Genomic DNA, 26,505 nt, shown 5'->3' with positions numbered 1-26,505 from the left:
ATAGAGGAGGAAGTTCGTATAAATTCTTTTTTTCACAGTTCAGGGCTTGGATTTGATGCGGGGAGTTGCGAAACCGCTACCTCCGAAGCCGCCCACGTACTTTTGTTTCTTCTCTGCTGGTTTGAGAATCTGTAGTGCAAACACTTGGTCAGCTGCTAATCAAGGACCAAATATTCTCGAGGGGAAAGAACAAACCTGGAAGGAACACAGCAAGCTCTCGTCGACACTCATCATGGCACCGGCATTGTCGAATTCTCCACAGTAGTTCGGTGCGCTGAACAGAGTAACCAGCTGGCGCTTGGAAAAGAATTCGTAACCATCCTCAACAACCTGGTGAGCTCGGCAGATGAGATCCATATCGTGCTTCTGCAGGAAACGAGAAACAACGTCGGGCCCAAAAGTGAACGATACACCACGGTCGTTTTCGCTCCAGCCAGTGATGTCCTTGTCGGGGTCGGACCACAGCAGATCACACAAGAGACCGCAGTCGGGGATCTAGTAGTGCGCATTAGTACGATCCAAACAGCTGCGTTTGGACGTGCGAAATCAGAGAATTACTCACATCAGTGGGACGCATAACACGGCGGATCTGCTCCATGGAGTTCAGATCGGGACTCAGGCCACCGTGCATTGTGAAGATCTTCTCATCGATAATAGCGGCGATGGGGAGGCAGTTGAAGCAGTCGGTGAATGTCTTCCATAACTTGATGTTGTAGCGGCGTTTGCACTCATCGTAGAAGCCGTAGATACGGTTGATTGAGGCACACTCATGGTTGCCACGAAGGATGAAGAAGTTTTCCGGGTACTTGATCTTGTACGCCAGTAACAAGCAGATGGTCTCCAGAGACTGCTTGCCACGATCTACGTAGTCGCCCAGGAAGAGGTAGTTTGCCTCGGGCGGGAAGCCACCGTATTCGAAGAGACGGAGTAGATCATAGTATTGGCCGTGGATATCGCCGCAAATCTGTTTTGAAAAATCGTGAGTTGCCGGTCTGCCACTCAACCATGCCTCGCTTCACGGCTTACCTTAATGGGAGCTTCAAGCTCTAACAGGATCGGCTGGCTAATGAAGATCTCCCTCGCCTTCGTGCACAGATAACGAATCTCGGTCTCCAGGAGTTGAACTTGCTTGCCAGGACGGCTTCCGCGAACCTCGAGAAGGCGGTCAATGATGGAGTCGAGGTCAACGTCGTGTTGGTCCGCCATCGTAAATCCTTCGCCTGCCAGGGATATGGCCAAGAACGCCTTTGTCGTTGGTATGGAGTCAGGGCAGCAGAGAGAAAGGAAGGGGGTCGGTGTCGGGTAGAGGTCACTACAGAGCCCGAATAAAGGACGATGCACTTCTCTGAGCTAAAGGAAGGAGTGATATATTAGTTTGGATTCAATCGAGAAACGTGCAGAAACAAAAGAGTGAAAGTGAGTGGTGCATCTGATCCTCAGTGATCGATCATGTCGATACAAAACTGGACGAGGAAGTAGCGTGGTGGGGAAGAGGGGATGACGCTGGGAGGTGGATTACGAAGGCGGCTACTGCAATGGGCGAAAAAAGTGCAACCTTGGTACCAGCTTGTATCGGATTCGGATAGCAACTCACGAGATGAAGCGATCACAGCTTGTGGCAGACCTCGCAATGAGTGCCCGCTGTTGGAAAGTGGTATACTTGCGCAGACACGCCGATTTCACAAGACTTCTGGCGGGAAGTGATGAGAACAAAGAGGGTCAAAAAAGCGTTGCGCAGTGTTGACAGTCAATTTCGTCGCCTCGGTTTTTTTTTGGCGCTAGATGCCCTTTTCTCTGCCAATTCTAGTGATGGGCAATCGTCGAGGTAGAATAGGTCGTCAAATCGGTCAGACGTGGGGTAAAACAGCTAAACCGTGGATAGCGACGTAAAATCGCTAGTCGCCGTCGTCAAGTCGGGTCACAAGACAAGGGAAGTTGTCTTGTCGAGCCGGAGAGTGCGAGGTAAATGGTGCTGTGTGTGGACAGACACCTGATTCGCCTGGGTGCTGGTGGGTGATGAATGTCGTAGAGATGAAGGGCAAGATTTTGTTGGGGGCGGGCGCGTTGCCAAAAAAAAAATGAAATAAAAAAATGACTGTTGCTGTCTTGATGGAATGGAATTCCAGAAAGCAGTCGTCAGGAGTGCGAAAGTGTGTGAGAGTGAAAAGTGCGGTTCGTCTATCGCCTGCCAACAGGTTGCTGGAAAAACAATGGGCTATTTGGCAGTCTTCTTCTAGTCAAGGGCGCTGGGTGGGAATCCTGGTCCCCAGAGGATGCCGCGTCGCCGACAAGGCAGGAACGTCTTTTTTCAAAACAATCGAGGCAAGGTCGTCGTTTGCGCACAAAAGGCAAGCTCACCGCGTCAAGAAGGGGTTCTTCTCTAGTCAAGTCTTTTGTTAAGTCGCAGCAGGAATACAGATGGGGGACGGCACAGGTGTCGTCGTTCGCCAGAGTCGGAAGAATGCTCGCCTGTTGTGAGGTTTGTCGCGGGGTCCAACTTTTCGCTTTTTGGAGAGAAGGAGAAAAGAGGATTTAGGAGGACCAGACTTTCGGGCTCAGATCAAGTCAGGATTCAGAAAATTGTTCGGGCCTTTGCTTTGCTGAGTGGACTTTTGGGGGGAGACGGGGACTGGGGGCCCGTTGCGTGGTGGCCTAGGCAAAAAGACAGCTAGACAGGACAGGGAGAGGAGGGTTTCCCGTTTCTCTTGGTACAACCTCTCGTTATTAGCAACAGTCCAGCGATCCAACTCCCTGATGAACAGACGGGCCTCCAGCAATGCGACTTCAACTAAACCTCTACGCGCAGGTATAGACTTCTACTCTGCTGCTTTCTGTTTAATTCTGTACACGAAATGTCCAAGTCGGAGCCTGGTTGCTTCAGCAGTAATTTCTGACAGTGGACTGATTGCCTGCTGTACCTAGTACATGTATGCATCTGGACCTGCTCTGGCCTCGACCTCTCTCCATTCACTCACCTGCATCAGCGATTCCTGTTTGTCCCCTTTCTCCTTCTCTCTCTGCCGACGCCTCGCCCTTCCACTAAAAGACCGTAAACCGAGCAGCTACCTAGCCAGGGCGCGCGGCTTGCAGCGAAAACCAGGGGGGCCGACCTTCAGTTGCAAGTTTCATCCTCCTCATTGGGCAGACAGAGGCAGTGCAAATGGCTCGAAAGGACTATTTTAGCCCAACACTCCACTTCCACAATCACCACCACCGCGACCACCGCCTCCCACTTGACCTACCTGGACCTGTCCTGACCTGGAGCCTGTCCTCACCACGTCTTCCTTGGCTTGGCTGGACAACCAACCGAAACAAGCAACCCAGCATCGCACCAGTCCTATCCCTTCCTTCCGGACCACGGCTGGATATAGTACGTACGAATGCCTTCAGTATAGCCTCCCAAGAGAAGCACCTACCGGCCTCTACCACCATCTACTTCGATGTGAAATTGCAACAATCCCCAAGCCGTATCTTTGGAAAAGACCGCACCTAGTACGCCGGTCCCAACCCTGTCTGCCTGTCGATCTCCAGGCTTGGTTCCGTCCCGTCCGCATCTCTACCTACTTTGCTACACTTTACAGACCGACCACTGCATCTAGAATCTAGAGATGGATGGGCAGATTGGTGATTGCGATTGCCTTGTATTCATGCAACACTCCCTCTTTCTCCTCAATCGTTGTTACATATCATATGCGCACACACCCAAAGTGCATACATAAGATAAAAAGGCCCAGCCTGCAGGCCCCTTGTTGGTTCGCCTCTCTCCTTCTCCCCTCTCTTGCTTCCCATCCTCCATTATGCATGCGAGCGTTCTCCCCCAGCCGCCCGCTCCCTCAATGTTGCTCGTTCGCTCGTTGGCCTAACAAGACAGCGCGACGCGCCACTGCACTGCAAAAGTCCTCCAACACTCATTGTTCCCACTTCATCCCATCTGTCCCGAGCCTCCACAGCTAGGATAGGAGTTTGCCGTTATTTTTTTCCCCTTCCATTTGCCTACCCAGAAAAAAAAAGGTTTCCGGGGAGCCAGGCGAAATTACAACGAAACCCCAGGTCCAGGATCGTTCATCTTTAATCGGGTGCACATTTTTTTGATGCCCGACGAATTTAAATACGAATTACCATAACCAGAAATCGGCAAGTAGGTACCGATGTTCGGGGGTGTTTCGATTTTTCGCAATCATCGCCAGCAGAAAGCAAAGTACATACTCCCCGCCCCGGTGGTGGTGGTCTGTCTCTTTGTGTCTGCCGAACGTAGGCCGAATTAGGCAAAGATGCAGCAAGTAGTTGCTGTTCGGGATCTTCCCCCCATCACCTTGGCTACTTGGATTTTCTTCATGGGAGTGATGCCGAGTATAGTAGCTTTGCCGCCTCGAGTCTCAACATTGATCGCTTTGATACCACCCGCAGCTCTACTCGGTGCTTGCTCGTGGGCTCAACTCACCCTCGTGACGAGAATTGCATATGTCTTTCTTTGCTGTCCTGTCGGCAGCTGCTGGTACGACTACATACCACGATGATGCAGCGTCAGTTCCGCCTCGGAAAGTTTGACAGCGGGCCAGGGGCGGGGGATTCCATTGGTTTGCGCATGCTGGATGACTAGATAACCGACATCCTCGGAACATGTCAGATAGTTGTGTAAGAAGGGGGAAACCTTTCGTCCGCGTTCCCTGGTGGTGGTGGTGGCATCATGCAGTGCAGTACCGCACCTCCAGGACAGCCCCTCATCCGGGGCAAGTAACCGACGACTGCAAACGGCAGGCCTGCATCCCCAACAATTTCGTGTTTCGTCTGTCATCGCAGCACTCCATGTCGCCTCAAATACGCTGCGGCGACTCTCGAGTATTGGAGATTGCATTAGCTGGAACATCCTCCTCCGTCCTGACTCGACATCAAGGGCCGAAACGATGCCACCGACCGCCGAGCCACAGCTGCTTGCGTGATACTGTAGCGCCTGCATCTCAGGTGACATGGGATTGTTCGTCCATGATTTGCGGGTGCGCCCGGCTGAATCAGTCAGCATCGATCAAGAGAACAAACGCCCCGGTTTGCAAACAAAGGGTCCCAAGTAGGAGTACGTACAAAGTTGTCTCAGGGTCCAAAAATAGTCAGCCCCCCGCGGGTATATTGTCAGTCGTTTGCCGAGCCGCCGACAAACCCCGGGGTCAAGGGTCCGTTGTCACATTTGATAGATCTGGCTGTTCTACTTCTGTTTCAACGGCGCGTTTGCACGAGACATATCTACCTACATATATGTACATACATACCCTTGCTCCTGACCAACTAGGACAACAACAGGAGCTCTCCTGGTAGGGCCCTTCACTCCCAGCCACGCCCTGCTGAGCCGACCGCCACACCAGAACGGTCATTCGTGACGATCATGAAAAGACTTACATCGGCACAGCGTACACCCCCTAGTGTCGGCAAGGGCGCATACACCTGCCAGCTTGCTGCCCTTGCGGAGGACACTCTTCACGCCTGTGAGTGGATATTAGAGCTTGTCTCCCCTCATTATCCCCCTCTTATCCCCCTCCCTTGCTTCACCACTTACATGGATCTGTTCAACGCCTGCATCATCCCAAGGCTTATTTGCCCATCTTAAAATCCACGTCGGGTCACATGACCACTTACATGCTGCGAGAGGTTGCAGCTGGGTCCCCCTGCCCTGCCAGACTCGCACCCTGGTCCATCGTGACCTAGACCGATTGGCCCAGGACTCGAGGAGGGCTCTTTCGACGCCGCTAGGGGCCTCATTGGTTGTTCTAACGTGGCCAGGTTTGCTTATCTCCGGCATCTCTAGATCAATCGCCTGCTCCACAGATGACATGATATGCATTGACAGCCAGGGCTCGGGGCGATATATCAAAGCCACTAACTACCACGCTTGGCTGCGCGGGAAAGAGTATGCGAAGGAGAAGATGATGTTTGCCTTCTTGCCCCTCTTCGGTGAGCTTCGCATATTCGACTTGCAGCAGGTCGATCAAGGATAGCAAGGAGGGGAAACCGCCATGCATGAAGTATATATGACGCAGACGCTTCCCAGGATCATATGAGAACGTCGCCGTTCCCGTAGCTGGCCTGCCGTTGGAGCTTGGAGTAAGAGCAGCCAATGAACGCGGAACGAGCTGAGAGCAAAGCGTCGTTGCCCAATGAAACCATCTCGGCTACCCTCGATCAACAGCTAGAACGATGCATGGCCTAGACCGGGCAGCACACTCAGTCCGCCAGGCTAACGATGCACGCTGCAGATGGGGAGGCAAGTATACGAAAACATTGGACGATGCCAAGGTTTACGTATAGACGTGGAGATCTACCCAATTACAAACTGCCAAAGCTACCGGAGTATTGACGTGAGCAAAGCTGCCAATCGCGTCTCATATATCTTTCAAGTATTTGCAATATATGCAGAGGCTACTACCCGACATTGTCCTGAAACCAGGAATTCTATCTATTCAGAGTCTTCTCCACAGCGACGGGCTAAAGACTTGCTCAACTATGCTTGATAGAGGCTTGCACGTACACCATTGTTTGTATACCACGGGGTTTTCTTCTTCGTCGCTCACTGGCCGGGATAGGGAAGCTGGGTTTGAGCTGCATTGATCAGACATTCGATGGCCGCCGACACAATTATCAGACCATGGTGGGATCGAATCAGAAGCAAATACTCTGAAAATGTCTGATATGATCAAACTATGCATGTCCTCTCTTCCTCCCCAGCGCCCTCTTCTCACGCGCCTGTCCGAGGCCGCTCCTCCTATTCTTATATTCCTTTGGGTTGCATTTCGAGCCTCTCCTATCCTCATCAGGTGTCATGACATCTTCTTATTCTTCCACCTCTTAGTCTACGGATCTCTTGTTTGTCACCGCTTCCTCTCTTCCCGTAGATCCTTCAGACCCTCGCCCGCCGCACAGCTGTGAGCCTTCCACGCCTCGCACTCGTCTGCCGTTAATGTGCCGTCGCCGCCTACATGGCGTGGGACAACTCGATGCCCTTGCCCTCGTCGTAGCAGCCGTGGGACTCGAGCCTACTGTGTCTGGTGACCTTCTGCGGCGTAATCGCCGCCATCGCCATCATTGGGGAGGGAGCCACGGGAGCCCGGCTCCCGCGAAGCAGACCAGACGGCGCGCCAGATCGCTGTCGATTTCTCCTGCGCACTGACGGTAACCAGTGCTGAAACTACTGCCGATGCCGCGCGCCAGCGACGGTGGTAAGTTGGTACGATTGCAGGCCTCCTTGCTGGACGGCCTCGGGCGGGCGTGTGCAGCAACATGGCGACCGTGAGAGTCGTGACCGTCAACACCCTGATCTCGTGCCACTTCAGTACCAGCAATCTTTCATGAACATTGCAGTTCCTGCTTACACTGGTTACCCAAGACCGGGTCGTCTCCGCATAGTACGTTGTTACCTCTATTTAACGAAGCCAATCTACTCAGGTAGATGTTACTTTAGCAGCCGAGAGGTAATGTACTCAGTCATTCGACTTCCTATACGGATATGCCTAGAAACGCTTGTACTGGGAAGGGAGACGCAGTGAATTCTTTTATACCGAAGTGCGTCGGAAGATACGAATAAGTGGCCATGTATGTTGGTTCAACAGCTGCACCTATGAAATAGGGGGGCTCCTACGGAGATCCGATGATACTCGGCACATTCCTACGCATTTACCACAGATACACTGCTACGAGTATCGCAACTACAGCTAGCTTACCATGTACGAATCCCAACAGAAGAAGCCGCCAGATACCGAGACTCGGATCTGCCCGGCACAGTATCAGGATTGCTTGCTTACCCATGACAAAGACAGCAGCATTCAGGGGCCGCGCCGCACAGAGAGCAGATATCTCGGATCTGGTCTCCTCTACGACCTACTACTACCCGTCAGTCCCTGCATGACGAGTTGCTCGCAAGCCCACTAATGCTTGGTAGAGACAACATGAAGTGCCGACAAAAAGACGAGAGCCATTGCTAGCTAGCTGGCTAGAAGACAATCCAAAAGAAGGAAGGGGGGCTACGACACATAATAGTTGCTGGTGCTCTGAAATGGGTCATGAGACGATATATACTGTATTGAGCAATATCTGGTGTTGTTCCCCATCCACCATCCCATGTGAAACGCTCGTCCACGCATAGGCCACGATGCTCTGGCGGGAGCAGAAGAACCTGGCTCGAAAGAATCCGCAGTGAGAAATTGGCATGCTGACTTGGCGTCCCGTGATCCAACTAAGACCGACAATAACAACGTTGCCGAAGCCATAAACTCCACCCATGATTCACTGGTTTATAGTGCGTAAAACTCCGCTATTTTCAGGTCGTTGATCCATTCCATAAACATAACAAAAAAGTACCTTACGCCATAAGGATATTTGGGTATGACTCGCTAAAATCGCAAGAGGGCCCCCTGTTGGCCGAATATCGTACAGAGAAGGTTGGCGGTGATTGATACAAGTGAAGGGTTGAAAAAGGGGTTTAATTGGAATTGAATTGGGGTTGCGAAATATCAATTCATGGGTGTCCACCGTCCATTGTAATGCCATTGATACCGTTGATACCATTGACAAGAGGCTTCTCTGGCGGTACTCGATCGTGCACACCATTAATCTGGGCAGTGGGTGAGACGGCCGAGGGTGACATGGCTCCGTTGATTTCAGCGGTGTCGTTCGATGTCATACTCCGAGGCGTCAGGTGCGCACCGTTCGTGACCGACAACTTCTGCTGTTCCGTGAGAAGGTGACCGAGACCCTGTTCGACGCATAAACGGGGGTAGTCCGGCTCGTCCGGCCCGACTGCGACTAGGCCCCCTCGCCTCGGAACGCGGGGTTCCGGAAAGGGAGAGCTGCTGGGTTTATAATGACCTGGTTTGTCTTCGGCCACGAACCGGCCGTTGATGTAATACTTCTGCCGAGGGGCAAATCCTTCCCGGCTGTTAGCATCGGGATCCTGCTTCCACTTCGCTGGTGCCGACCACATCTTCAGTTGAGACTCGTGCTCCGGCAGTTCTCGGTAGCATATCGAGAGCTTGACATTGCGCAGATGTGGGAAGTTGGGCAAAATGTACAAGAAATCGGATTCCTTGACGAAAAACATGTCCGTCTCGAAGAAGAGCTTGAAAGCTTCGCCGCGAAGCTGCTCCAACTTTTTGTAGCCGACTTTGCTCGGGTCGCCGCCGTAGTAGTCAGGGAGTTGCTCCCCGAGATGGTACAGCTTGCCCTCGGTCAAGGCATATCGGTCCTGCTCCAATCGCCAGATGACCTTCTTGGCAATTGGAGAAACTGGTATCCGGTCCCAAGCCGTGTCTGCACCAGTTAGTATCGCCTCAACAGAACCAAGTCGAGCAAGGAAAACTTACAACGTGAAAGACTGAGGTCCTTCTCCCCAAGCAGCAGTGCGACTTGCGTGTTGAGAAGCCACTGTTCGCGTCCGCCGGGCTTCCCAGTTGCACCCGGAACGATTGTGTCATACCGAACACCTTGCGCAATGGTGAACAGCTCGGCATATTCTTTGCGTTTGGGGTCTGGACATCCGTCTAACCACCGGAGAAGCGGCGGTAACTTGGCCAGGCGCATTCTTTCCTGTTCTTGGACCAGACGCAGCTGCTCTGCCTCGCGAGCCGCCCGCTTGCGTTCTCGTTCCTTGCGCTCCTCCTCTTCGCGCAGCTTCCTGGCTTCCTCGGCCGCCTCCTTCTCGCGACGAACTCGTTCCTCTTCCTCGAGCCGTTGCCGCTCTTCCGCCTCTCGTTGCAGTCGTTCCTCTTCTTCTCGCTTCTTCCGTTCGGTCTCGACTCGAAGCTTTTCCTCTGCCTCCTTCTTTCGGCGCTCCTTCTCTTTACGCTCCGCCTCTTCACGCGAGCGTTTCTCTTCTTCTTCACGACGTTTCCGCTCGGCTTCCTCCTGCTGTCGCTTTTCCTTCTCCTTTTCCGCTGCTTCTCGCTTGCGCTTCTCTTCTCTCCTTCTCCTCCGTCTCTCGTTTGCGTTTCTCGGCCTCTTCGCGCTGCTTGGCTTCTTCGCGTTGCTTAGCCTCCTCACGCTGTTTGGCCTCTTCGCGTTGCTTGGCTTCCTCCTTTTTACGGGTTTCTTCGGCCGCAGCTTCTTGCTCTGCTTGGCGCTTCTTCGAATCCGTCTTTTCGCGCTCAGCTGGAGCTTCCCGAGTTACATTGATGCTGGCAGGCGGGGTATCTCGCATCTCGATATCCATATCTTCTGAGAATACAGTAATGCTGGCCTTCTCCTCGGAGCTAGGATAGTCCATCTCCTTGCGTTCGCGGTTGATCTTCTTTGGCCTTGGCAAGTCTTTGCGATCGTCGTGAGACTGAGACTTCTGGCGCTTGATCGAGTCCCGGGATACATCGCGTTTACGCTGACGGTCATCGGGAGATGAGCCCTGCCGAGGACGCTTTTCTTTGCCCTCCACATCTAACCTTCTCCTCTTGACTGGGCCGTCGCCTTCTTCCTTCTCAGTTCCATGCCTAGGCGGTGTCACACTGGTTCGGTGTCTCTTAGAAGGGCCGTCGCCAACCGATAGCCTGTCCTTGGAATCGTCGCGCTTCAGTGCTTTGGTTCTGTCGTGGTACTTTTCAGACAAGCGATCAGCTCGTGCTTTCTCCGCGTTGTCGTCATGCTTTCCGTCACCCCGATCAGATGCATCTCGAGCTGACACGTTGGATATTATACTGGAGCGGCGTTGTTTGTCTTGCTGGCGCCCTTTCAGATCCTTACCCGAAATGAGCTTCCGTCTAGGTTTAGTAGTTTCACCTTCAGAAGACCCTGCGACTTCAGATTCGGTACGCTTTGGTTTGGCGACTGAGCTTTTGGAAGCCACAGCTGGCGATGCTTCTCGGTCTGAGATCGCTATGGCAGGGACCTTATCGTCTTTCTTGGGACGACCTGGCCCGCGCTTTGGCGAGGTTTGATCATCCGCGGTGCTGACAGACTGCCGTCGTTTCTCTTTGGGGCTGATCGTCGTAACCTTAGATGAGGCGAGTTTCTTCTTGTTATCCGGATCTCTGGGAGGACTCGATGGACGCCGTTTCTGAGGACGAACGCTGCTGTCCTGGTTGGATTCAGGACGTGCAGCTCGCTTGGTGTCGTGGTCTTGCTCACGGCGGGATGGTGACTTTACTTTCGGCATTCTGTGAGATTTCCTGTAGTCGTCATAGGCGTCCTTCAGCATGTGCTCCTCTTCCTTCCACATCGGTCCTTCACGACGTCTGGCAATCTCCCAGTACGTCTCCCCCTTAAAGCGACGCGTCGGATCGAATAAGGCCTGGTTTAATAGAAGCTGTATAACCTTGGTGTTCTCACCCCCAATAGCAGCAAGCATCGGAGTACTGTGCTCAGTCGGAAGAGTTTTCACCGGCGCCGGATCTGGGTTTGCACCACCCAAGGCAAGCAGAAGCTCAATGACAAAGTTATGGCCACCACGTGCAGCCGCAACCAGGGCTTCGGCATCGTCGCAACTTTCTTTGACTTGTAAAATGCGCGTCACAGTTTCGGAATCGCCACGAGCTGCTGCCTGGCGCAACGTCTTGTCATCAAGACTCATATACAATAGATGATTGCTGGTCTTCGTAGAGCGGACTGTACCGCCACGGCGAGAAGCAGCCGCAGCAGCACCACTCGCAGAAGCTGTAGGTGACCGGCGTGGGCTATCTGGTCCGTGAGATGAGGTATCTTGGTCCTGAAGTTGGTGGTCCTCGGAGGTCCGCCTCAGTTCACCCATCTTTGTCCTTGCGTCCACCAAAGCTGCCCGGATTTCGTCGGCGTTATCAACATCGTCGGGAATTTTCTCCAATGGTTCTTGGCCTTCAGCATTTGGCCTTCGCGGGTTAACACCGGCCTCGAGAAGCAATTTCACCACTGCAAGGTGGCCATTCTCGACAGCATCGAGCAACGGTGTATCCTTGTCGTCGTTGCGGCAGTCAAGATTGCATCCGGCCTCGATTAATAGTTTGACCACATCCTCGTGTCCGTTCAGACAAGCAACTTGAAGAGGGGTATTTCCGGCATGGTCGCTGAAGTTGAGGTCCTCCGGTCGTTCCTGCAAACGCATCTTCGCTACGTCGTATTCGCCTTTGGCACAAGCTTTGGCGAAGAGCGTCTGGCCGTGGGCGTCCAGGTGCTTCTTGTGGACGCCGTGCATCTTGGCGGGTGATGCGGTCGAGTCGCCCGTCAAGGGCGTAGCAATGCTCTTGAGACGTGACGACCTGGGATGAGGGCTTCCACTGGCAGAGGAGTCGTCCGACTGGTAATCGGTGGACATGAGCGGGGCAGGCCGCCTCTTTTTCAAGATTCCGTTCGAAGACTGAGCCGGAAGTTGAGTTGATGTGCTCCGGCGATGAAGTCGTGAATGAGGCGAGTTGGACCTGGCACGCGAAGTGTGCTTATCGTGCAAGCCACGTCCCGCTGAAGACTTGAAACCCTGGTCTGAGATACGTGGTCGTCGAGTCTTATGCGAACCATCCTCGTCGTCAGAATCAGCTTTGGGAGCCTTACGCTTCAGCTGCCTGTCAACCGACTTGGCCTTATCCTTGATGGGTCTAGGGGACTGTGGCCTTGTGTGTTCAGACTCGGAGCCTGAATGTGCGTCACCAGATCGTCGCCGCCGTTGAATATTGTGTTGTCGGTCTGGATGAAGTGGAGGAGAAGCGGGCACCGAGCTTAGGCCACTCGATGCAGCATCCTTGGTTCGGTGTTGGCCATCCTTGTCAAGTGGACGCTTCTTCTTGAGTGGGGGCTGCTTCTCGTCACCCACGTCGTCGCCTCGCACGCGGTCGCGAACTTTGCCATCCTTACCCTCCTTGCCGTCTTTCGGCACCTTCTTCGGGGACACGGGAGTATCATCGATTTCGCCTTCGCTCTTTTCTTCATGCTTGATCGTGATCACCTTCCGGGGCTTGGTAGGCGAAGGTCCATGCAAGACGATGGTCTCGGCGTCCGAGGGGCCATCCTCCTCGTGAGGGTTCGCGTCCTTGACGGGCGATTTGGAGATAATAGTCACCGGTGTCGCCGCCGCCGCCGTCGTCGCCGTCGTCGTCGGTGCAGCTGGTGGCGGCTTCAAGGTGTCGGGCCGCTTGGGAGAAGTAGCGACTGGCTTCGCGCTGGACTCCACAGCCTGGTGTTTCGGCTCATCCATATCACGTTTAATTCAGAAGCCACTCTACACTGCAGTGGACCATCATGGCCACGCTTCGGCAATTGAGGAAAGGGACTCAAAACGGGATTGAGAGCCTCAATGCGCCGAAGGTTGGCAGGAAAGTCGGTTGGTGGAAGGGTGCCGGTCGTTTGGTTGGAGATTGGCAGGTTGTGGTTTCAGACAGGCCAGACGCCAGACACGGACACGCACACACACACGAAGGGATTGAGCGAAAAGGCCTGGAATGGAGGGTGGCGCCAGATTGAAACGAGACACGGAACAAATGCACAAACACCTGGCACAGTATCGAATGCAAGCCGCGATACAGAAAAGTCGAATTTATAAAGTAGAAAAGAATCGGTCGGGTGGAGGGAATGAAATGGCGGGCGGCGGTAATACTGTGTCTTGGAAAGTCGAAAGTGAACAACAGGAGAGTGAGTGGTAGTCGATGGGCAGCCTTGAAGAGACTTTACTCCTGGTCGCTTCGGTTTGGAGACTGGAAGGGTTTAAGGCGAGTAGGCCAGGTAGGCCTACCTGGCACTGGGAGGAGATGCATGGGGAGCAACCAGCTAACTAGTGTACTTGGCTAGGCAGACCAGGGCCTATGAGGGAAGGCTAAGGGACAGGGGATGGCCATGTACTTCTGGATAGGACTAAGGACGCGCAGGCAGCCCAATAAGAAAACATGAACACTGGCTCGGTCGGCAATGATAGGTACATGCTGCTGTTGCTTGTTGCTGCTGCTGCTATCGTTGTCGACAGAACCAACGAGCAGCACCAAATGAGTTGGGGAGAGCTATACGCCCCAGGTATAATACACTCGCTCTACGACGGGGTTTCTTGATCTCTTTAAACTCCTGCCATCTACAAATATGCCTAGCTAGCTGCGAATTTATACGAGACTTGAACCAGCAGCCTGAGTCATAACCCACACATTTAGGGTAGGATGTTGTACGTACACCACCAGCACATCAAGCAACTATGTATGTATGAACCAGGTGTGAGTGAACACGAGAGAGGGAGAGATCTGGGTAAGGTAGAGAGGAACGGCGGGACTAGGCTGCTAGGGGGCATTGAAGAAGAACAGGGAGAAGCAGGCAAGCAGGCTCGCTCATCGCTCTTGGGGGGGAACGGGCTGGCGGGCGGGCGGCCGGGCGAGCGAGCGAGAGAGAGACAGAGACACAGAGAAAGAGCATGAATGGCCCGAGCTCGACGTGCAGCAACCTGCCTGCCTTAGTCGAGTTAGTGTTGCTTTGCTGCCACTTTTCGTCCCGAACGAAGCCAATCAGCAGGCGCCGACCATTTCTCCTTTAATGTTTTGATGATTCGATGCCACCCACTTCTCGCTTGCTCTTGCAAATGATAAGCCCGCCGCCGATCCCACTCGCGCCCCCAAACCTCCAAAAGCCTCGCTCTCTTTCCCTTTTCACCCTCACCTGCTCGCCCTTTTCTCCTCTTCCGCGCGCCTTGGCCTGCCCATTTATGGCCCCCAACCCCCCATCCGACCCTGTTTCTCTCCTCTCGGTCCCCATCACTGTCAAACCAACCCAACCCACCATCCATCATCTTCTTCTACACACTTTTCCTAGTAATTCATACTGTTGACGTTGCCATTTCATGCGGAGGCTCGGAGGTCGGAAGCCATCCTACCGCAACGACACCGGCTCTATTTTTTCAGTTCTTCCTGACACACGCATTTGTATCCCGCCACGCGAACCCGGCTTAACAATATCCTGTCTCCTGTAGGCCGCCTGACTGATGTCCGTGGGCACAAGGACACCTGTCATCGAAAGCGCCACCTAACACACAGTCCTCGCCCAGAGCCTTGTCTTGGGGGCTGCAGGCCAAACCTGGCCGTGATGGCGACCGATGATGCCCCCCAAGGCCTTTCTCTCCCGGCTTCTCTTGACGACGCTCGCATACGGGGCATGCCTCTTGCTGCTTACTACATCCCCAATTTCCTTTCTGTCGACGAAGAGCGCGCCATACTAAATAAGATTGATTCGGTGCCCCGACCGAAGTGGACGCAACTGACACACCGTCGTCTTCAGACCTGGCCGTCCGAGCTCATCCAGAACCGCCTAGTCGATGCACCTTTGCCGGACTGGCTGAACGAACCCGTTGTTCCTCGCCTTCAATCCATTCCCATCTCACCTGACACAAACGCAGACCACATATTCTCACAAAGTCCGCACAGCAAGCCGAACCACGTACTTATCAATGAATATCCTCCAGGTATCGGAATCATGCCTCACAAGGACGGCGCAGCGTACCACCCCATAGTTTGCACAGTGAGCCTGGGATCATCCCTCGTTTTGGACATACACAAAAGTAAAGATGACGGCGCCTTGAATACCACACCGGTTTATCGCGTCCTGCAGGAACCACGGAGCCTACTGATTACTACCGAAGACCTCTACACGGATTACCTGCACGGCATTGCTGATGTCGAGGAGGACCTTGATCTATCCGAATCCACAATCGCTAACTGGAGCCTTTTGCGATCCAAGGAACCCTTTGTAGACGGCCGCAACCCTCGAGGCACACGTACCAGCTTGACCTATCGTGATGTCCTTAAGGTTACTAAGCTGGGAAACAAGTTTTCCATATTCCAGAAGAAGTGAACTTCCAATAACAACACCGCAAGGCCAGGTGAAATGGGCATGTCCTCAATATACTAGGGGTATCATGTTCCATCTCTGCTGTATGCTGTTCCGGCCGAACTTTTCTGCATACCACTTTCTCGTGTCACCAGCTGTGACGCCAAGGTTTGTCGACACAAACAACAGCCCGCAGATGATTGTCTGGTTAAACAAGCGGCCCTTGGGCGCCGCCGTTATGGCCAGCGAGAGATACAGTAGGCATTCGCATGTGTAATGCGGGCAGATCAGATAATGAAACATGCCATCCTCAGGCAATGAGTACTTCTTCAGACCCGCGAGGTACTTGTGACATCTATATTGCATTGTCCATGCAACTAGGAAAAGCAATGTTCCAATGGCCTCGTTAGCTGATGGCTCAAACCCGAAGGAAAACTTCTCCGTTTGCAATAACGAAGCTGCGAAGTGTGTGAGCATCGACATGATAGGAAAAGCGGCTGGGTGGAAAGGCACTCACTGGATGCCTCGATCCAGACGGATACGTTGATGCAGGCGTAGTAGGCCATTCCGAGCACCCAGTGGACTATCCACATGGTAGACGTAGATGGTCGAAGAATGACAAAACATTCAAACAGTCGCCTACACCCTTGCATGAGCATGAGCAGCCACGTGAGCATGGCCTTGTTCGCGGTCATGGAAGTCTCCAGGCTCGGGGCCTGGGTCCGAGCCAGGAACGTGATGATGGCGCCATCTGTCATGTACTGGACGGCCCAGAAAAGGGAGCTGCCGACGGACAGGATATAGAAGTGCGTGAACCACGAATGCGGAACTTTGCCCATCGACGTGAACCATGCAATGAGCTTCGTAAAGTGGCTGCTGCTGCTGGTGCTGGTTGTGGTTGTGCTGGCACCATCAGGCTTGGCTTGGCGCGGGCCATATTCCAGCATCAACCGTCGCGCCGACTCGGGCGTGGCGGCGACGGCCAGGACGCCTGCGGCGGCTAGGACGAAGAACGCCTGACAGAGTTGCGCTGGGCTGACTCTGTACGTCAGGAAGTGCTCGAGGTTGTGGAGCAAGGCTTCCTGCTTCTCCTCCATGTTGTGTGATCTGTGATTTTTCTCGCAAGGTTGAAGTAGAAAAACCCAGACCTCCGACGGTTCAGCCTTGGCGGTCTTCCTTGGGAGGGTGATGAGCAGCAGGTATCCTCCTAGTTGTTCAACATAGAAAGCAGGTATATGCACAGACACAACATTAGTAGAGTCCCGTTGGTAAGTAATTGGATTGCAGTCGTTCGTTACGACAAGTAAGTACATGTCAGGTACCTAGGAGAAAAGTGTTGACCAACTCCCGCTAAAAGGGTTAGGCTATGCAGGTAACCCGTGTTATTGGCCAATCCCGCCCTTTTCGTTTCTTTGGTATCAAATCCGTCACCATTCTGGGGAGGTACATAATGATTTGATAAATATTGGGCAGCAAGAAATGTATCTGGGCGGTTGAATATCTACATTTTGTCTGGAAATAGGTAGTACGGAAGTTCATGCGCATTTGACTGCGAATTGGAGCATGCTACAAGGTAGGTTTGCACTCGAACGGAGTGGAAGGCTGGTTGGTTCACGGCGTCGTATCAACGCTTGAAGCGTAGGAGATGCAAATTACCAAGTCACTGCAAACCACAAGGATCCATGCTAGTTTGGTATAGACAGAAAGTTTGTATTGGGAGCAATACGACGTTGGCCGTATTCGCATTGTGCAAGTAGCTAACGTAACTCCCCGACTCTCATCCACCTGTGACAGAGTCGTCTCCTATGTACAGCAAATTACTGCTCGCAGGCTATAGAAGCAAAAATCCATTCAAAACTTGGTGGACCAGGCTGAACAAGCCACAAGATTTCGCTTCCCTTGGCAACCCCCCCTGCATGAAAGAGGAAGGAAACAGGTATCATCATCAAATCATCAAGGCACCTTTTTGCTGGCCCATGGCTCGCTCTATGCAGCCTCCACACCCGCCTTCTTCACCGTGCTCTGCGAAACTTCTGTGTCGGCACGGGCTAGATCTGGCTTGCTCTGACGCCCCAGCTTGGCGACGAGTTGCGTATTCTGGGACTGCAGCTCCCCCACCTGGTCCTTGAGCAGATCGATCTGCTTGAGGGCGACGTCGCGCTCGGCACGGACGTTGGCCAGCTCGATGGCAAGGTTGGACTTCTCCTCGCGCTCGAGGGCTTTCCGCCGCCGTTCCTCGGCCTTGCGCTGCTCGTTGGCCTTCTTGTCCTCGAGCCGCTGCATGTCGCGCCGGTATTTGGCCTCCTGTTTCGCCACCTCCCGTTCGTGCTTCTCTCGGAGCTTGGCGATGGTCGCCTCATCGCGTTGCGCTTCTTGCTCTTTCTTGGCCAGGGCTCGCTCCTGGGCTCGCCGGAGCTTCTGGTTCACCTTCTCGCGGCGCTGCTCGAGTTTTCGTAGCTCCTTTTCGCTGTGTGACGGGGCATTGGATTTCGCCACGGACTCGGACGAATGTGTAGACTGAACGTCCCCGGTATTAGCGGAGATGGACGGCGTGAGAGCTGCACCATCCAAAGCTGGCTTCTCAGACACCGCATCCGAGGCAAAGCTGTGAAAGCTATGTAATGATGACGTATCGTCGTGTAAGTCCGAAGATGACAAGCTCATGTCGGAGTCACCGCCTTTCACCGATCCAAATGGCATCGGTAAGGAATTCGGTAAGACTGACGCTGCAACACCGAGCGCATTCGAGATCATGCCGTAGATACCACCCGAGCCAGTAGCTTCGTGTGCGTCCTGCTGGCTGTGCGAGATGGGCGCTGCAAGCTCTTGTGTCAAAGCTTGCTTTTGCTGTTCGAGGGGGACCTTCTCTTCCACTGCGGCGACCTGATCTTTGATCTGGTTGCTGACTTCATCATGATCCGGAAAGTCGTCTACCTTCATCGCCGTAACCCAATCCAGAAACTTCTTGGCATCGCCAGCAATGCCGGCAGGCGTCCCCCTCTCGACCATGAAGCGAGGCACACTACCCCCTGGATCACTCCGAGTAACCATGAGCCACTCCACACTTGTCTCCGAGTCGTCATCCACCTCGCGATCTTCCTCGATGCCTGCAAAACCGATCGTCTTGCCTCGCTTCCGGCCTTCTTGCTCCCCCACATCAGATGCTGAGCTGGCAAGGGCAGCCTGCCGAGCCGATCGAATCACGGCTTCCTTGCTTAAAGCTTCGGCCGTAGCTACTCTCTCCGCTTCTATCTCGTCCTTACCGAGATCTATGGAGGAGCGGACCTTTCGAAGAGGCTTAGGGGTTTTGATCTCTCGGATGAGTTCTACTGATTCGTATTGCCCTCGGATGTACTCGTTCCGCGGCGGGCAGTCGGGATGTGTACATGGCTTAGAAACGACTAGGAAATACCGCGATTTAGCCTGCAGTGGCGTATCAACGGCTGTGTCTGATGTGAGTAGCAGTGTGATGAACTCTCTTGGTGTCGTAGGGCCTGGAAATTGTGCAGAGAGCTGGTAGACTACAGCAGACGCCAATGTTAGACTCTTTTTCAATAACATGATTGTAGGTGCAAACAACTTACCTTGCATTTTCCCACATCCGTCGATCGTCTGGTTGACTGCGCGCTTGTCGGCACCAATGCCGCGGATCTTGCCATCGCCGGGCTTCCCTTGGACCTTCAGGCTCTCAGCAAACTCGGTCTCCATGCCAAGCTTCCAGCGCTCGAAGGTCAGGCCTTGGTGGACACTCCTCCGTGCGAACCAAGCACCTTTCTTGTCCTTGGCGTTGAGTCGATATACGCTCACACCCAACGGGTTGTCGCGAGGATTCAGTTGCACCTCCTTCCATTCTTTACGCAGTTTCTCGGCCCGTTCAGTTGCCTTGTCCGCATTCCTCGTAGCAGTAGGGTCGGTCGCCGACCGCGGCCTCCCTGTTGGCGGTTGTGCCTGCTTTGCTGCGATGGAGCCGGGTATCGAGTCGATGATACATTGCGCATCGACAAAGGCGTCGTTCAAGAAGGACTTGGGGTCGTTCTGGTCGATTTCGGCGAAATCAATAGGAGCCAGAGCCTTGAAGGCATCGTGGGGGTTCGTCATATTGAAGTTTCTGGCGTTAATATGAGTATCGGTTTGATGTACAGTTTTGTGTTCGATAGTGCTTGAGGTCGGCACAATGAAACGCTAACTCAGGTTGCTTGTGAGTTGCGAGAGTTTTGAGTACGTTCTTAGGCTTGACTTTCTCCCTCTTGTATCAACATGAAGCAGGCAGGGCTTTGTAGGGTGTGCTGTCACTGGCGAAATTGGAACAAGGGACGATGGACGAGGTTGCGTAACAACATGCAGGTACGCAAATGAGGTGGGAGTGGCTGTGGTTGTTTTTGTGGTGTCTCTACCGTGGGATCTCGTTTCCCTGACGGTGTATTTGCAAGAGTGCAAATCTAGTCTGGCTGCATGAATCTGATTCAAGAGAGCTTTTGGACTGTGAGCCTCAAGATATACAGAAAGAGTAAAGATGCATCGACAGAGCAAAGTTACGGGCTGTAAGAAGCTTGTAGAAGTATGCTGTCTGTTGTTGCTACCTTTGATTGCAATTCCTGACGTCACTTGTAGCGGGCGGTAAAGCTAAGAAGCTACTGCTGTAAGGGCACTGGCTAGGCTGGTCTGGCTAGGCCTTAAACCTGGATCTCCCCGTGTCTCAGGCGCGGAGTGGGTGCTCCGCCCGTTGACGTCGCCCCAGGTCTTTGGCAGCACAGGGAGCCAGGGGCCTAGAGGTTCAGCCCATCAATAAGATGCCATGCTAACCTCTTTGCACCCCATGGATAAATGCTAAGACAACTCTCTGCATCGAAACGGCATCGAGATGGGATTTAAACCCAAAACGGACGGCAGCCAAGCCTTTGGGTTGGTCGCGGGGTGATTTGTAAACGTGCCGGGATCCCGGGGCTATCTAGCAACAGTTGACCACCCGACTGCTTACTTCCTTGCACTTGCCCGGCTCCTGGGGCGCCATGGGTTTACTTGTACACCCTAGAGCCTTGGAAGCGCAGTCTGTGTCACGATGACTTCCATCTTTTACAGGCGACACGAATGCAAGACTCCTGGCAGAATCTATGACATAACAGCCTCTTATCCCTTCCTTGTCCTGTATCTTGATCTCGCCTACCCCCTGTAGAACCACGCCCCCACTACTGCAAAGAAATCGTTATTTCAGTCGGATATCGGGTGCCGCTTTGTTTGCGTATCACACTTGAACCCGTAGCATGCAATCGCAGTTATGCAATGTCTGAAGGGTAAACACAAGGAGAAAAATGCAAATGGGGACCAGAGCCTGCCCATGCGCTTTCACGCTATCTATGTAATTACAACTGATTTAAACTGTATATGTATGTAGTCATATAGGTAAAGTGGGTATGTATGTAAGTATATTATGTAGTGAGGAACGGACATCCCATTTTCTCTTCTAACTCATACTGAGCCCCTCCCTTTCTATCAACAGAGCGTCTTGGTCTTGCTTGCAACTTCCGCAATACTCCTCGTGCCACAGCTTGAGCGCCTCCCGCTTCTTGTCGTCTCCCTTGTCTTGGAGAACCTTCTGGCCGTCAGCACCGCCCTTCCCTTTCTTGGAGCGCGATGAAGAGGCAGGCGCATTGGGCTCCCTGAGAGCCTGTTGGACCTGGTCGCAGCGGCTGTTTTCGTCGATGAGCCAGTTCTCCCACTCGGATTGGAGCATCTCGCGCTCCACGCTGTTCACGGTACGCATTGCCACCAGTAGGTCGTGTCGATAAGACCCGAGCTTCTGTCTTTGACGCCGCAGACGGCGCGCGGTAGCCCGGCTCGTACTCGAGAGAGAGGCACCCGTGTCCTCGTACGGTGCGTCGATATCACTGCTATTTGCGATAGACTGGAAAGTAGAGTAGCTGCGTGAATGTTAGTGTTACTCCCCACAAGTGTCCCCAGGATTGTTTGCTTACCAGTAGCTGTCTTGCGGCCAACTGGGCTGCAGAGCAGAGCTGCGGGCCGCCTGATCGAGATCCACCAAGTATATGGCTTTGCTCATCATGACATTTGGACCGACGCCGAGACGACCCATGAACTTCGTTGCCTTGCGCTCATTCCACCATGTCGATGTCCCCTGGGATGAGAAGATGACATTGGTGAGCACACTAAAAGCCAGGACGGCCAAGATAATGCGCTGCGCAGAAATAATGTCCCATATCTTCTTCACCCCGGCAAAGGTCCACATCATAATCGTCGATGCAACGCTTTCCATAAAAGACCGGACGGTTTCAATAACCATCGACGTGACGGTCCGCGGGTTCATGTATGCCTTCTTCGCCGCTTCGCTCTCCCCAGGTGTGAAGAGGACAACCTGCGTTTGCTGGCCGATGTTGCCATATATTTGAATGGCTCTCTTTGTCCGACCATGTGGTCCTATCCTGCGTACTTGGTCGGTTGCCACATCGGCCAAATCTTCAGCGTCTTGCGCAGCGTCATCCAGAGCCTGGCGCTCAATCATGTTCTTGGACAGTGTTGGCGTCTTTGACCAGACGACTTTGGTGAATATGGCCAGCTTGCACTTAGACTTGGCCACGTGCGTAATGACAGTCTTGGTCACCAGCTTGAAGTCTCGAGCATGTGGAAGGTGCCATGGCGTCTTGATGTGTGTAACAACATACGTAACATGGTCGCTGAACAGTTCAATAGTCTGTTGGTCCATGATTTCTTCCGCTCTGGCCTGCCCCAGCATGGTATGATACTCGACGTTGAAGCGGAATATTCGCTGCATTTGGCCAGACTCCTGCGTGATCCAGGGCCCTTGGGCAATCTGTTTTGCCCTACGCTCAAAGTATTGTTTGGGGAAGACAAAACTCTTGTCTCCAAACAGCACATGGAAACATGCCTTAGCACTGATCTCAAAATGACGCTCAGCCACTTTTTGTTGCATGTCTTCCGGCTCGTAGTGCACCGGGTGGGTTGGAAGTTGGAGTTTTGGCATGGCTCTGCGCGGGCCGCGCCCGCGGGACTTATGGGCAAAGTCGCCCGTTCTGGGACTCAGGGCTCTCCCCATAGCGGTCCCATCATCCGCTGGTGTGTTTGGAGACACCTCCTCCCAACTGTCAACGCTGGGGCTTCGCTTGTCGTAATCGTCGCTAGTTTGTAAGTTGATGAGAGTCTTGACCAGCTCCGGTACGTCCATGGGCTCCTCGGCTTGCAGGTCGTCTACCAGAACGTTGAGACGAGAATGCAGCAGATCAAGATCTTCCAAGAATGTCTTGATGGTGATCCTGCTGTAGCCACCGCCTCCCATCTCCTGGTTAAGATGCAGGAATATGAAGTCGCAGTCCTTCCCTGGTGCAGCTGTTACCTCTGTGATCGCATCCAACGGGATTGTATATGCAATAACAAGGCCCATCTGGTGACCATAGAAGTACATGTTGTCTGACGTAACATAGACACGACCATTACCTGCCATTTTCCCAACAGGCTTTTCGGCATCAGATGTACTACTCCAGGCGGCTCGGAAGACGAGCACCAGCTTCTCATCAAGAGGTACGCTTGGGAACAGAAGACGGAATTGGGCAGCATTCGTCTTCAACTCGATGGGGTAATCGGCAGGGAATTGCTCCTGTGGCAGGTTGTCCCCGCTTGGAGGGGGTATGACCTTTGCATCCATGCTGACGGACTTTTTATGTGTCGACGATGTCGGTGTCATCAAGTCACCGTTATCAGTGGCCGGACTCATCCTGATCAAAGGGGTATTAGGCCCAAATGGATCGTCGGAGTTGCTTTCGATACGACTTGGTTTTGGTGCATACTGTCTGGCCCACGCATTACTTCCCCAGTAATTCGCCATGATTGCTGTTGGAAGGTTTTGACCAGAATCAGTATTGAGCGCCCGGTCACCACTATAGACCACAGCGGTTCTACTCAAACTCGTCGTGGCAGGTGCTTTGGCCAACGTTGTGGGAGCTAAATTGCCCTCCTGAGGCTCAGAGCCAGACTGTTGTTGACGAGGAGAGGCCGTTTGGCCGATCACAGGGGCAGGATAACCAGGGAGCAATCCGTGACTAGCTGAGATAAGGCTCGCGATCCCACCTGACGGCGGAGGTGGCCCCAAGGCGCCTGTATCAGTACTCGAGGAGAAGCCGGCTTTCCTGTGCAGATCAAGCTTCTGCATAATACGAGCTGCATGGTCTCTGCCGCTTTCACCCTCCTCACGGGTCATCAACGCCGTTGCTGAGCGTTTGGGAGCGTTTCCGACATCGAAACTCTGCCTGGCAGCATCAGAGCCGGGCACAGCTAATGTGTTTACCCGGTCGAGATTGGATGGGCCGTCGTCAGGTCCGAGTTGAGCGTCCAATGATTTGGCAGAGAACTCGGGTATGGCTGGCGGAGTAATGGCAAACGCCGGGTCCACACCTCCTGGAAGCGATGAGTTGTCACGGCCAACGCTTGCTTCGAATGCCCGCTTCTTGGCAACCTCGAAGACTTCGAGCCACTCCATCAGCTGCTGCTGAGTCTCGGCTTGAAGCATAAGATTCTGGTTCTTTGTCTTGACTTCGAAACAGAAGCGGCGTTCCTCTCCCACTGCAGGCTTGGCGTTGAAGAGCAGGACACCAATCTCGTCACCTTGTAAGACGCCTTGCGGTCCGTTGACAAGCCATCCAAAAATGCCATCACGACAATAGTACCACCTGCGAACCCAGTTGGTTCGAACAGGCTTCCCGGAGAGCGTCCTCAGGAAGAGCCAACCCTGCTTTTCCGATATGGTAGCAGCTTGTCCTTCAGTGGTGACATTCATCGGTCCTTTGGACCCTAGAAAAGGCACAGTCGAGGCGCTATAGGTGTCCAGCTCGCGTGCAGGCTTAAAGGTCATCAAAGTCATCTCGCCAACCTCTCTCCTTGCCGCTTGCAATTCTCTCCTGAAGGATGATTCGGTCGACTCCATCTCTTTCGACCAACCCTTGACACGTTCCATTTCATGGCCCCATTTAGCAAAGCTCCCTGAGGTGTCGCGAGACCGTTTCATTTCGCGCCAAATGTCCGAGGAGACCTTGACCAAGAGCTTGTCGAGGCTGAAGCGCAGTTGCGGGGCCATCTGGCAAAAGTCCATCGAAGCCTTCAGGTAGGCCTTTCGTGTCTCGTATACGGCAAATGCATCTTCTCGTAGCGAGGAAGGTTCCTTCGTCTTGGACTGGCCAATGTATCTGGCAAGGGTCGTATCGAATGTCTTCTGTGTCTGGTCCAAAGCTCTCCTGGTCTCCTTGAAAGACCGCAGGTCGTTCTGCAAGAAATTGCGGATAGGTTCGGCTGACATGGTGTCCATCTTCCTTGCTACACCCACGACTTGAGTCCACCATTCCCTAGAGCCCTCGGAAAGGCGCTTGAGCGCCAGGGCGGTGTAGTCATGATCGACCGAGGTGACGTTTATGGGAGGGATGATTTTGGAGAGGTATTCGTTGACTGTAGCCTCGAGTGCTTGTACGTCGTGCGACAGTTTTCCGCCGGCCTTGGCGTACGCATCCAGCCATCTCTCAATGGCGTCGACCTGATCGGAGAAGTGGAGCGAGTTGGCTCGAAAGGAGGGGAGTCGAGACCTGCTTCGTTGAGGATGACGGGAATCGCCGGGCTCGGTTGCCGTTGGGCGACTGGTTGTTGTGAGGGTGTGGGCGTGGGCGGCGGCGCGGCGCCGGTGTCAGACATGATGATGACCGTCCGAGTAAGGGTATGGGTGGGAAATCAACAATGGCATAAGTTGCTACGTAGGTAAAATCATGTACGGAAGATTACATAGGCAATAGACGGTAAGAATGAAGTCGTATGTCGAGCAGGTAGTCTCGGCGGTGAGAGACCTGAACTCCTTATTCTGCCGTGCTCGCAAAGGCCAGCATCGTGTCGAAGGTAGGTTGGGGTTAAGCTGGGGAGTATTGGGTGTTGAGAGATTGCGAATGACGTTAAGTTACGGAGTACTACCAAAGACAAAGATGGTATTTGTCCCCCCAAGACTCTCCTTGGCGATGCAGGGATCAGCGGGTCTCCCCCAGGTGGCACCTAAGCCCGTCAGCTAGCCTTACTTTTTAGCGGGAAGTCCTTGAAGCCTGAAGTGGCTCTTTCCTCCCTGTGCCCTGCAAGCGTTGTGTCTATTGAAGGCAGTATTGTACTTCAAAATGTCAATTCATCAGGGCATGTTGGTTTAAATACCACCTAGCAAATTTTATACGGAGTAGGAATCTGCTATATCAGATTCATTAGATGTATTCTACGCTATCGTACTTTCCAGAACCAGAAGCGAGTCTCCCCTGCTGGGAGCTCAACAACAACAATAACAAAGACAACGATCACCACAGGAGAAAATGAGATCCGAGTCAGGGTGACAGGTATTAACCTAGCGTCGTGATCAACTCATGCTGGCATATCCATGCAAGGGAAATGCGCATGGCCAGAACGACTTATGCGCAAGCCATTTCTGCACGCACGATTCTTTTGCAGTTGTTGCTAGGTACATGTAGGTAGGTGCTCCGTCCACTGAGCAAACATCCAACGGTTCGGGGATTAATAAGGTTCCTAATTAGCTACGTGTTTTAGGATGGATGGGATGGGATGGACAGACGACTGTTCGGACTGTATGGCATTATCGATAGACGTCATGATAAGAGTCGAGTGTACGCCACCCACTGTTACAAATCCAAGACATTCGGAATCCTAACTTTGATCTCTGCAAATACTTTATTCTGTTCTCCCAGTTACTTATTTAGATCGAATTTCTCTTCCTCTTAT

The 26,505-nt window shown here is 53.2% G+C and overlaps 7 protein-coding genes across 7 annotated transcripts; 1 reads left to right on the top strand and 6 right to left on the bottom strand.

The window, feature by feature from the left end:
* Positions 1–39: 39 nt before the first annotated feature.
* PG985_015609 (serine/threonine-protein phosphatase PP1) lies at positions 40–1,206 on the bottom strand (the record flags this gene model as incomplete). Its single annotated transcript, XM_066835375.1, has 4 exons — positions 40–129; positions 196–495; positions 563–964; positions 1,027–1,206. The coding sequence occupies 4 exons, from the start codon at positions 1,204–1,206 to the stop codon at positions 40–42; spliced, it is 972 nt and encodes a 323-aa protein (XP_066676578.1).
* A 5,816-nt stretch (positions 1,207–7,022) lies between these two features.
* PG985_015608 (uncharacterized protein) lies at positions 7,023–7,268 on the bottom strand (the record flags this gene model as incomplete). The annotated part of the gene is made up of 1 exon (XM_066835374.1): positions 7,023–7,268. One exon carries the CDS (start codon positions 7,266–7,268, stop codon positions 7,023–7,025), a length of 246 nt encoding a protein of 81 aa, XP_066676577.1.
* Positions 7,269–8,500: 1,232 nt separating this feature from the next.
* Positions 8,501–13,126, bottom strand: PG985_015607 (ankyrin repeat protein; the record flags this gene model as incomplete). Its single annotated transcript, XM_066835373.1, has 3 exons — positions 8,501–9,291; positions 9,345–9,914; positions 9,967–13,126. The coding sequence occupies 3 exons, from the start codon at positions 13,124–13,126 to the stop codon at positions 8,501–8,503; spliced, it is 4,521 nt and encodes a 1,506-aa protein (XP_066676576.1).
* Positions 13,127–14,985: 1,859 nt separating this feature from the next.
* On the top strand, positions 14,986–15,750 carry PG985_015606 (uncharacterized protein; the record flags this gene model as incomplete). The annotated part of the gene is made up of 1 exon (XM_066835372.1): positions 14,986–15,750. One exon carries the CDS (start codon positions 14,986–14,988, stop codon positions 15,748–15,750), a length of 765 nt encoding a protein of 254 aa, XP_066676575.1.
* A 45-nt stretch (positions 15,751–15,795) lies between these two features.
* On the bottom strand, positions 15,796–16,823 carry PG985_015605 (uncharacterized protein; the record flags this gene model as incomplete). The annotated part of the gene is made up of 2 exons (XM_066835371.1): positions 15,796–16,184; positions 16,244–16,823. 2 exons carry the CDS (start codon positions 16,821–16,823, stop codon positions 15,796–15,798), a joined length of 969 nt encoding a protein of 322 aa, XP_066676574.1.
* Positions 16,824–17,712: 889 nt separating this feature from the next.
* PG985_015604 (PH domain-containing protein C19A8.02) lies at positions 17,713–19,824 on the bottom strand (the record flags this gene model as incomplete). Its single annotated transcript, XM_066835370.1, has 2 exons — positions 17,713–19,247; positions 19,311–19,824. 2 exons carry the CDS (start codon positions 19,822–19,824, stop codon positions 17,713–17,715), a joined length of 2,049 nt encoding a protein of 682 aa, XP_066676573.1.
* A 1,363-nt stretch (positions 19,825–21,187) lies between these two features.
* PG985_015603 (uncharacterized protein) lies at positions 21,188–25,431 on the bottom strand (the record flags this gene model as incomplete). The annotated part of the gene is made up of 3 exons (XM_066835369.1): positions 21,188–21,644; positions 21,699–25,276; positions 25,345–25,431. The coding sequence occupies 3 exons, from the start codon at positions 25,429–25,431 to the stop codon at positions 21,188–21,190; spliced, it is 4,122 nt and encodes a 1,373-aa protein (XP_066676572.1).
* Between the last annotated feature and the right edge of the window lie 1,074 nt (positions 25,432–26,505).

Source organism: Apiospora marii, assembly GCF_038362585.1.
Source record: "Apiospora marii strain CBS 49790 chromosome Unknown utg000013l_segment0_segment0, whole genome shotgun sequence".
Classification (NCBI taxonomy): domain Eukaryota; kingdom Fungi; phylum Ascomycota; class Sordariomycetes; order Amphisphaeriales; family Apiosporaceae; genus Apiospora; species Apiospora marii.
Note: the sequence above shows the minus strand (reverse complement) of the source record. Positions and strands in the feature narration are given on the sequence as shown.